A 12,025-nucleotide genomic window follows, 5' to 3' on the forward strand; every position below is an offset into this window, starting at 1 on the left:
CTGATATTTCTAATATCGAAGCACAGAGGTTAGAAAGAAAGTGCCTCGCAAGATGATAGCCATCCCCTCTCAACAAGGCCTCCTCCCACCTTAGAAGATGTCATTAATGCTGGCAGGAATAACAGGTCCCCTCAAATCATCATGTCCTGTGGTAAAGGATCATTCTGGTCGAGTAGGGCAGCTCTGTACTGCCCATCCATTGTGCTCATTCACAATGTTTCCCATGAAAACTTAATACTTACTTGGAGAATCACCCAGTGTCCTCCTTTGGAAGCTTTCTCCAGGGCCATTTCTGCTACCATCTCCTGACCTTGTCCTAAAGACACGTTGTGGAATTTTCCTGAGTCAATAGTAAACCCCAGTTTTTTGCCTGTGGGAGGATAACACAACATGGTGAGAAGAAGCATGAACAGAGGCAAGGCAGGGAGAATATGGGGCCTTGTGGCCCAATTTATATCCATGGTCACTGACGCCATCTTCTAGGACATTTTTCTGAATAATCTAAACTAAACCTCTGCAATTTCAATAAGCAGCATTTTGAGCTCTCAAGAGCTGCCTCTTTGTAAGCATTAGAAAAGCCTGCGGAAATCAGTTCCTCTGGTTTTATGATAATGAAGCTTTTGACATTTTGATAGATGGCAGGCATTGTTACTAAGCTTTATAAACTCTTACAGGAGTAGCAGAGCAGTTCCCTCATAAAAAGGAGCAACATGTGGTAGATATCACATCATTTTTTGAAGGGATTGGCTCATTGGGTAAATGCACATGCCTCTCACCTTGTGAGGCTGCGTTTAAGTTGAGCACAGTCAGGTCACAGCTACATTAACCTGGTATTCTCGGCATAGGCCGTGGGGAATAGTAATCCAGAGCACAAAGCGACAGTGCTTTGCACAATCGAATACACTTGCTCTAATGACCATTATTTAGTCACAGGGGGCACAAGATTACATGAGCATGGAGAAAATTGCCCTCTGGCCCTCATCTAGTCAAAAGGTAGAAAACAGTACAAAAGAAACTTGCATTATGCCAACCAGCGGAATGTTCCATTTGAACATTGCTTTAGGCTACAGTGTTATTATCCTTACATTTTCCATCCACCCAATCTCCAACAAATGTGAAAAAGGAAACTAAGATAACAGCGAAGTGAAAGGCAGGCGGCGGTGAGAGGGGAGGAGGGTGGGCAGGTCAGAAGCCTCCTGGCTGCTCACCAAGGACCTCGAGGTCTTTGAGGGCATCTACCCCTGGAGACAGGATGAAGAACACTGGGGTGGCCGGGCTGCTTTCTTCAAATGCTTTACCCAAGTCCAATCTGGTTCCCTCTACATACTTTGCCCCCAGCTTCTCTTCCACAAAATTCCTTTAAAAAAACAACAACAAAAAAAGAGTTAATGTAAAGAATATGATGAGTGGTTTCAATCTTGAAAAAAGCATGGTAACTTAGACGAACTTAAACCACAGGCACAAAAAAGAAGGAAACCATGTTTGTTGCATGGAATGTCTTGTTTGAATGACAATATGAATCCATGTAGATTCATGCAGTCACTGTACCAATGAAGCCCCACCCCTTTAGAAGTTGAAAAGATCAGAAGTCTACATTCCATTTTGGGGGCGACTGAGAACCCCTCTCTGAGTACCATCAGCTGCTTGCTTACGGCTTTGTCTCCCCAAATCCCCTGCCAGATTCCCCTATTACTTATTAACAGTTCATTAGATTTGCCACAATGCAATTTTCCAGCCCGCTGGGCTTCTCATGAATATACAAATGCTTTTTGGGGTGTTTCTAACACAGCAAAGCTCAATTAAGCAGAGATTATTTTCTAGCAGCATCAGATTTAGCAGAAAGTAAGTACTACTAAGTAGAATTAACTTGTAAAGCAGGGGTTCAGCAGTGGCTTCTGCAAAGGGAAAACTGGCTGAATGTGACAGAGCAAAGGAAAATATTCATGAATATTACTGAAGAAAGAGGAGCATGATAGTGAAGGAAATCAAGAAACCTTTGGTTAGTGAATTCAATTAGAATAAGACCTGTGTGAATTAAACAGCATAATAGAAGGCAAGAAGGCAGAGAGAAAAGACAATAGAATCAAGATGTAGACAGGAGTTTCTACTTTTAAATTGTGATGGTTGTAAAGTTATAGGACTACAAGGGACATATTGAAGAGAATTCATTTTTGTTTGACACACAAAATCTTCAGAGCCAAAATGCCACCAAAGGAAAAAAAAAAAAAAACGATGGAAATTACACTGGGATAATGCATGTTCCTGGCTTTGAACTCTGCTGACACCTATCTCTCTTCTGAGAATATTTCCATCAGTTCTCTGTCTCCTTTACTGATTTCGAAATTACGCTTTTCAGGAAGGATGTGCTGAGTCTGCCTAAAGACTAGCATAATGTTTAGTGTTTAGCGAAATTTAATAAGAGTAGTGATTATAACATCAAAATCTCAGCAGAATCGCTTCCCATCAATACAACCTTGTAAACACCTTGAATAATTCCACTTCCGCCAGCTATTCCTAACCTCTGAGACCAAGTTTCCTCTCTGATAACTACCCTTCCAAAAACGCTGGCTACCTCACCTGAGAGCATATGTCATTCTGTCAGGGCGCAATGCTCTCAAAATAATTAGCTTCTGTATTAAACTTTTCTTCTTCCATTCTTGTGGTAACTTTTCCTTTTCTGGACACTCGGATTCAACCCACTTCTTCCACGGCTTGGCAGACCCTTCCACATCTCGGTCTATACCTCGAAATTCTTCCATAAAGGCTAGTGCCTGTAATAAAATGGAGAACAGATAGGAATGGCATGTACAATAACTTATAGTTTGAGATAACGACTTGTGAACGCATCTAATCCTGTGTAGATAAACTGTGCTTGATATTCTTCATTTTCCTCTTCGGTTTCACTCGGCACCTCTTCTGCCCTGCTTAGGAATACCTGAACTAAGCTCCGTGATTCTCTGGACTGAGTGAATTTGGTCGATAAGAGACACTGCCAGCGACAGGAGAGGCTGAAGGAGAGAGAGGCGGGGGTATTTCTTCATCCGGCTCTTTCCCTGCTGGGACATGGTTTGGGGGTGACTATGTTTCTCTACCAAAGGCCATGGCTGCTACAGGTTGGCTCCCTCCCATAACTTCACCTCTCAGTAATTCTCGTCACTGCTTCCTCCTCTTTCTTCACCATCTCTGGTTGATTCCCTGACCCTCCTTGCCCATACCATGAAAATATGCTCTTCATTACATGCTCCTCATCACCCCTTTGATTGGGCCGTTTTCTGCTGAGACCCTGTCTTATATACAACTGAACTTTAATCTATACCTCTAAAGTGATATTTTCATAAAAATTCTATTTTTAAAAAATAAAAACTAAATTTACAACAAAATAAGGGATAATGGCTAATTTCAATATACCGAAATATTTCTTCCTTAGAAGAAGAATGCAGGAAAGCTCAGCATGTGTTCAGCATCTTAAAGGAACCCAGCGTCTGAGAAGTAAACTGTTTACAATAGCATTTTCTGATAGAAAAATGGAAGAAGGGGATTGATAATTGGGGTTGAAGAGTGACTTTCACTTTTTTCCTACAACATTATTTGGTTTAAATACTTTACAATGAGAATAAAAGACCATATTGTATAATTTAAAACTATTCAGAAAAAATATCATTAAAAGGAAAACAAAATAAAGAAACCACATTCGAGTAAACTGAGAAAATGTTCATTTATATTCCTAGACTTTTATTGAAAATCCTGAAAGACTATACTTATTTATGATGTTCCTACCCACACACACACATCGAAAGTTTCTTTTTGGGAAGCGGACTTGGCCCAGTGGTTAGGGCGTCCATCTACCACATGGGAGGTCCACGGTTCAAACCCCGCGCCTCCTTGACCCGTGTGCAGCTGGCCCATGCGCAGTGCTGATGCGCACAAGGAGTGCCCTGCCACGCAGGGGTGTCCCCCGCATAGGGGAGCCCTGTGCGCAAGGAGTGCGCCCTGTAAGGAGAGCCGCCCAGCGCGAAAGAAAGTGCAGCCTGCCCATGAATGGCACCACACACACGGAGAGCTGACACAACAAGATGATGCAACAAAAAGAAACACAGATTCCCGGTACTGCTGATAAGGATAGAAGCAGTCAAGAAGAACACACAGCGAATGGACATAAAGAGCAGACAACTGGTGGCGGGGATGGGGAGAGAAATAAATAAAAAAATAAATCTAAAAAGAAAAAGTTTATTTTCTTCCAAGTAAGGACATTTAATAATACAAATATTAATTTTAAAGAACATTTTATTATATAGCATACTTCTACAATGAAATGGTGTCTGATATATCACCCATACTTTGTAAACTACATTTCCAAATCTGAGAGAGCTGAGATTTAAAAAAAGATTTAGAATCTGAAAAACCATTTTATTAACATACCTTAATAGCGCTCCATGACTGAGTAGTTAGGAAGTCAACAGGACTCATGTAAGTGTGTTCAACTGTGAATCGAAGCAGGAAATCCAATTCAAGGGGGTCTATCTCTTTCTTTCTCAACAAAATCTTGAAGGTACACAAAAATGAAAAGGGTCATTCAGTTTACATGCCCATCATGATTCACAGGAGGCAGTCACCATTTAATAGACATTATGGACTAGGATGAACCAAGTCTGCTGAGAATTCCTGTAACTATCCATCGTTCTATATCTTAAATAAGGTATGTTAGATTATGTTGATGATCTCAAAACACTAATGGAAATTTAATATAAAATAATCACAAAGGTTGATTTATTCCAATTCTAAAACCTATGCCTATTAGCCACATATTTGAAACAGGCTTTCATATTTAGTCTTCTGCTGTTAAATCACACTTGTCTTAAAATTTTTTATAAAGAATGAGAAAGCCTCAGGTAACAATGGACTGAATTGTTAAACAGAAGGTAGAACTAGCAAAACATTTGAGTCCTGGGATAGAAATTATATCTAATGAACTACTAGATATATGGCAGTTTGTTTTATCTGTGAGATGACATTGAGAAAAATTGGAAATTATTGTTATATACATACAACTAAAATACATAATGAGCTTGAACAAACTTTAGACTTTCTAATTATTGGGGGCACAAATGAAGTATTAACTATTGCCACATGGAAACTGTAACATATTACCAAATTAAACAAGTAAAAATTTTGAATTTTATGCTATTTTAAAATTCTAGAGGGAAGTGGATGTAGCTCAAGTGATTAAGCTGCAGCCTACCACATGGGAGGTCCCGGGTTTGGTTCCTGGTGCTTCCTGGCATTACATGCATCAAAATAATATTTTACTGGATAATTAATTTTTCTTTATATATTTCAAACAAGTAACTATGTATACAGATATGAATGTTCGGCTTTACATAGATTGTCAGGACTTGAGATAGATTAGAATTTACCTATGACTTCCAAAGGGGAGTTTTACAGAGTTGTACATGCATGTGTGCACACATCATGCATTATAATTCATGGTTTTACTGTTAATATCAATATGAACAAAAATAAATATTTCATGTTGTAATGCCATGCTCCTGTTTATCACATCCTTTACAAAACAGCAACACCCATATTCTTATATAATGCAAAGGAATCCATGAAAACTGAAAGAGAAATAGTAGTTTATCATTAGCAGTAGATAGTTACAGAGTACCTTTTGCGTGCAAGGTACTTTGGAGGGCACAAAATAAATAAGATGTAGACCTATCTTCAAAGTTTGGATTGACATAAAGGGCTCTGCAGCAAAAGAGCTAATAAAAGGACAAGGGGTCCTCAACTTTTAAAATCACTGCCACTGATATTTAAGCAAATTCCTTTGTGGAAGTGTGTATATAGAGACAGGTCTAACGGAAAGCGGGACTGGGAAACCTGCTCTTTAGCCTCTTGCTGTTTCCTAAAGTGACTCTGAGGAATTCCCAGGACCACTCAGAGCCCTCGGATCTGTCTACCAGAACCCGCCGGGAGTACCTGGGAGGTTCTTCACGGGACCCGAGAAGGGGAGGAGAACGTCTCATCCATCTGTTTCAGGGTGACAGCTGTGGGGGGACACAGGGCATGCCACGCCCCTCCAGTGCACTGTGCCCGAGCCACAGGCTGTCGTGGGCCTGCGGTCCCTGCAGGGAACTCAGCGCTCTTCATGTCACCAAGGGCATCCAAAAAAGCCATTCAAGCTTTCCGTCAGCAGAAATGAAATGCATAAGGAACAGTGGTATGCAACTGTGGTTCTGGGTCTGCTTTTGAGGGACTGAGTTCCTCACCTGAAAAGCCATCTGGGACAGGAAGGTGAGTTTGTCCTTCTCAAACAGAGCCTGGCTGGTGTAGAGGAAGACGGCGTGGGTGATACTCTCTATCAGGCTGGAGACACGCTCCTCCACATCCTCCACCTTGTCAGCCTGCTCGATCGCTCTGTGGAACAGCATGCTGAAAGCCTGGGAAATTCAATGTGACTGTTACAAGGTCAAAACTGGTGCCCAGAGGTCTAGCTAGCCCCAGATACACAGGGCTACAGTTTAAGGTTTATCTGTGACGAGAGAACAGGATAGGATTTTTATGAGGATTATATGAACTCTTAGAACAGGTCCTGGCACATGGTAAGTGCTCATTAAATGTTAGCTGCTATTTCTATTATAGTACTACCTTTATTCCCAAAATCCCACCCACATCTCCTCCCTAGCTTTGGTATACTTAGGCCAAATGAACTGTACCATCCCCTCTCCTTCTACCCATATATTTGGGGCTGCCCTTTGGTAATCTCTTTTTTTAGATCATTCTTTATATTTATTACTCTATTTCATACCTTGGTAATAATGGGGCTGTGTAGATTTCGTGTGTATGTGTGCACGTTTATTGGCTGGTAGACAGACTGATTTGCCTTGAAGTCTGTATATTTTGAGTGAAAGAAAACCCTTACAAGGTCAAATATATATATATATATATATATATATATATATATATATATATATATATAGAGAGAGAGAGAGAGAGAGAGAGAGAGAGAGAGAGAGGGAGAGAGAGAGAAACTCTTGGTAAGATGGAATTTTAAAAGCACCAATTTGAGGTTTACATTTTTTAATCAATTAATTTACAAACAACAAAATGAAGCCCTATTAAGTGTACCATTCAGGGAAGCAGATGTGGCTCAAGAGATAGAACATCCACCTATCATATAGGAGGTCCAAGGGTTTGATGCCCAGGGTCTCCTGGCCCATGTGGTGAGCTGGCCCATACTCAGTGCTGTTGTGCACAAGGAGTGCCAGCCCATGTAGGCATGCCCCCACATAAGGGTGCAAGGAGTGGCCCCTGCGCAAAGGGAGCTGCCCCGTGCAAGACTGCAGCCTGCCTGGGAGTGGCACTGCACACACGGAGAGCTGACATAGAAAGATGATGCAACAAAAAGAGACACAGGTCCACAGTGCCACAAGCGGACACAGAGGAACACACAGCGAATGGGCACAGAGAGCAGACAACGGGGGGGGGAATAAATAAATAAATTTTTAAAATTAAAAAAAAAAAGTACACCATTCAATGAGCTTTCACAATTGGATATATTCCACATCCACCACTACAATCAAGATAGAGAATCTTTCTATTTCTATCACCCCAAAAAGTTCCCATGTACTCCTTTGCAGTCAGTCCCCACCACCACTCCCAGCCAACTACTAATCTGCCTTCTGTGACCATTGATTAGTTTTGCTTTTTCTTGACTTTATCATAAATAGGATCACCAGGTATATACTCATGGGTGTCTGGTTTTTCACCATAATGCTTTGTGATACACCCATGTGTTGTGTATAACAGTAATTCATATCTTCATATTGTGAGTAGTATCTCACTGTATGGATATACCCAATTTGTTATTTCTGTGGGTTGTTTCCAAAATGTGGTTATTAGGAATAAAGTTTCTAAGATTATTTATGAAAAAGTTATGGTATAGACATATGTTATTCCTGAATAACATCTAGAATAAAATTCCTGGATCATATTGTAAATATGTACCAGTGTACCAATCCATAAACAAGGCATCTTCACTTATTTAGGTCATTAGAAACTGCCAAACTGTTTTCCAAAATGGTTTTACCAGTTTGCATTTCTACCAGTAATGTGAGAAAGTGCAGTGACTCCAAATCTAAGCCAACATTTGATACTGATAGCCTTCTGAAATTTTAGCTATCCTACTGGGTATATAATAATATTTCATTGTGTTATTTTCCATTTCTCTGATGACTGTTGAGCATTTTGAATGTGCTTATGGACAATATGGATGTCTCATTATATGACATGTCTATTCAAATCTTTTATATAATATCTGAGTTGTCTGCCTTATTACTGAGCTGTAATAGTTTTTTATATATTCTGGATACAAGTTCATTGTCAGATAGATGTTTTGTGAATATTGTTTATATTGGTCTGTGGTTTGCCTTTTCTTTTTCTTAACATTGTATTTGGAAGACCATAAATTTTAAAATTGGATAAGGTCCAATTAATTAATTTATTCCTTCCCATTGTGTTCTAAGAAATCTTTGCCCAATCCAAAGTCCAAGTCTTTCTATTTTTTTCTAGACATTTTATAGTTTAGCTGATTCATTTTGAGTTAATCTTTATGTGATGTACTGGTGGAGGTTCATTTTATTCCATGTGGCTATTTGTTGTAATGACTATCTTTTCCCTATTGAATTGTCTTGATACCATTGTTGAAAATCAATTGACCATACAAGTGTGGGTCTATTTCTGGATTCTCTATTCTGTTCCACTGATCTATGTATTTAACTTTAGGCCAACACCACTCTGTCTTGATTAGTGCAGCCTTGAAATCAGGTATTTTAAGTCTTTCAATTTTGCTGCTCTTTTTCAAAATTGTTTCGCTATTTTAAGCCCTTTGCATTTCAAAATAAATTTTTGAATCAGCTTGCCCATTTCTACAAAAAAGATCTTCTGGGATACTGGTTGAGATAGAATTGAATCAATAGAACATTTTGGAGGGAACTGGCATCTTAATAATAATGAGTGTACCAATCCATATACAAGGTATCTTCGTTTATTTAGGTCTTTTAAAATCTCTCTCAACAATGTTTTGTAGTTTATAGTGTACAGATCTTGCGTGCATTTTATTAAAATTATCCTTAAGTGTTTTCATGTTTCTGAAGGCTATTGTAAATAGTTTTGGCTGAGTAATTTCATTTTTCCAATTGATTGTACCTCATATATAGAAATACAATACACTTTGAATACTGACCTTATATCCTGCAACATTGTTAAAAACTCATTTCTTAGTTCTAGTCACATTTTTATAGATTTCTTAGGATTTTTATACATATATGATTAGGTAACCTGTGAAAAAAGACAGTCTTTTTTTCTTTCAGAAAATCTCTATGCCTTGTATTATCTTATTGTACTGTCTGTTACCTCCAGTTCAAGGTTGAATAGAAGTGGTGAGGACAGACATCCTTGTTTTGTTCTCAATCTTAAAGGAAAACATTGAATATTTCAACATTAAATATAATGTGAGCTGTAGGATTTCATAGATGCTCTTTTTCATGATGAGACATTACCTTCTCTTCATAGTTCACAGAGAGGCATTTTTCTTTTAGTAATTATGAATCAGCATTGAAATTTGTCAAGTTCTTTGTATTAATTGAAATGATTATATTTTTCTTTTATTCTGTTAATGTGGTGAAATGTACTGTGTGATTTTTGAAGATTAGACCAACTCGCATTCCTAGCATAAATTCCACTTGGTAATAATATGATTATACTTTTTACATATGGCTGAATTCAACTTACCAATCTTTCATTGAGAAGTTTTGCATCTAGGTTCATGAAAGGTTCTGTTCTGTAGTTTTCTTTTCTTATAATGTCTTAGTTTGCTTTTGGTATTTGGGTAATATTGGCCTTCCATTACTGATTTAATTTTTATATTATTACTCTCCTTATGTACTGTCCCAGTTCCAGAATATATACTGTCAGTTCCACATTATGATTCTCAGAATTTTTGCATATATGCACATCACTAGGAAACCTACTTCACTGTCTCTTCTTTGTCACTATGCATATCCAATCCATTTTAAGGGCTGGCGATTCTATCCACATCACATCTTAAGTCTATTCACTTCTCTCTGAGTCTTTGGTTACCACATCAGTCCTTTCTTTAACACCTTTCAAGGGCAATGGCTTCTTCTTACACGGAGAACATAATCCAAAGTCCTTCACAATCTAGTCCTCACCCACCTCTCTAGATTCATAACTTGCCCACTTTTCTCACTCATTAACTTCCAGCCTCACAGATTCACTTCACTGCCTGGAATCTCCAAACTCTTTCACACCGTTTTCTTTGAATACTCTTTATCCCAATTCACAGATCTATATCCTACTCACCCTTCAGGAATCAGGTAAAATGTCACTTCCTCTGCGGGGACATCCCTGAACCCCCAGGCTAAGGCAGCTTCCCACCCTGTTATACTCTCTCATTGTACTTATCACTTTTGTAAATATATAGATATATAGTTTTTCCAAGACCGTATACTCAATGACACCAGCAGGCACAACAATGGATCTCAATAAATATTAGATTCAAAAGTGACTGACAGAATGAATGAATACTGCCTGGGGATAGAATACTACAAGGTTAAAACAGACCCAGGTTCAAATCCTGACTCTTTTGAGTACAAATATGTATTACTGGGAAATTTATTTAATTTCTTTTAATTCTGAGAATGACTATTTTCTTTTTAAAAAATGGGGATAAAATCATGTACCTTGTTGGGATGCTACAGGGATAAAAATGAGTCAAAGTATATACAAGTGCATTGCATGTAATAGCTGCTTAATAAATGGTTGTTCTTACTGTTAATCCATCTTTATCAAATATATATGGGAAATCTCTTTATAAGACATTTATAATTTCAAAAAGAAAACATAGGCACCTTATGGAGAATTCCCTCATATTTAATAAACTCCTTTATACTGTGTTTATGTACAATGCACAAATGTATTCTGATGTCACATCACTAGTTCAACTTAAAGCCTTGTTAAAAATTTTAAGTGAAATTTCCCGAGAGAATTAGAATGCTTTTTGTTTTTGCTTTTGCTCATGATTTCCTTCTGCTCATGCCTCTTTACTGGGTGCACTGATTACTCAAAAATAAATTCAGGGAAGCGGATATGGCTCAAGTGATAAGGCCTCCACCTACCATATGGGAGGACATGGGAAGCCCTGGGGCTTCCTGCTGAAAAAGAAGAAGAGAAAGCATGCCTGAGTGGTGAACCAGTGCCCGTGTGGTGAGCCAAGTGCCTGCACGGTGAGCCAAATGCTCACGTGGTGAGCAGAGTGTCCATGTGACTGTCTGCATAGCAAGGTGAGTGCCCTTGCGGTGAGCCAGTGCCCGCGCAAGTGAGTCATGCAGCAAGATGATGATGCAACAAAAGAGAGAGGGAGGGGAGAGTCAAGGTGAATCATAGCAGAGACCAGGAACTGGGGTGGTGCAATTGACAGGGAACCTCTCTCCACATCAGAGGTCTCCAGGATTGAATCCCGGTATATCCTAGAGGATCAAGAATGAGAAGAGAAGACAAAAAGAGAAATAGGTACAGAAGATCACACAGCGAATGTACACAGACAGCAAAAACAGCAGGGTGGGGGAGGGAGGAGAGGGGAAAAAATAAAGCATTCATAAAAATAAATAAACAAATTCAATGTTTCCTCTGAAAACAAGTTAAAATCCTGAACTTCTAAAACTTTCTCAGCCTGTGCAGCATTACCTTCAAGGAAAACTGATAGATGGGGTTGATTTTTCTGAGATCACTAATAACAAAGTAAAGAAGAGCTGCTCTCGCTGCCACTGGTCTGTAGCATTCTCGGGCCTCGTTGATTTTTGTTTCATTTTCTTTGGCTTCAATCACCTGGGTTGTGAGAAACACGAATTAAGTAACATACTCTTCGTATTAACTCTACGTAGCCAAGTGATGGGAAGGGACATACCTGAAATGAGAAACTCTTATTATTAGTATAGATATTATG

At 38.9% G+C, this 12,025-nt stretch overlaps 1 protein-coding gene across 1 annotated transcript in view; it reads right to left on the reverse strand.

Moving 5' to 3' along the window:
• DNAH11 (dynein axonemal heavy chain 11) overlaps positions 1-12,025 on the reverse strand; it is a 372,691-nt gene that overhangs the window by 31,237 nt on the left and 329,429 nt on the right. The window contains exons 68-73 of the mRNA XM_071215123.1: positions 11,767-11,907; positions 6,270-6,440; positions 4,420-4,542; positions 2,578-2,771; positions 1,209-1,357; positions 243-370 (exon numbers count right to left, since the gene is read on the reverse strand). Coding sequence (XP_071071224.1) covers positions 243-370; positions 1,209-1,357; positions 2,578-2,771; positions 4,420-4,542; positions 6,270-6,440; positions 11,767-11,907 — 906 coding nt within the window. The remainder of the gene's footprint in view (positions 1-242; positions 371-1,208; positions 1,358-2,577; positions 2,772-4,419; positions 4,543-6,269; positions 6,441-11,766; positions 11,908-12,025) is intronic.

Source organism: Dasypus novemcinctus, chromosome 5 (genome assembly GCF_030445035.2).
Source record: "Dasypus novemcinctus isolate mDasNov1 chromosome 5, mDasNov1.1.hap2, whole genome shotgun sequence".
NCBI lineage: Eukaryota > Metazoa > Chordata > Mammalia > Cingulata > Dasypodidae > Dasypus > Dasypus novemcinctus.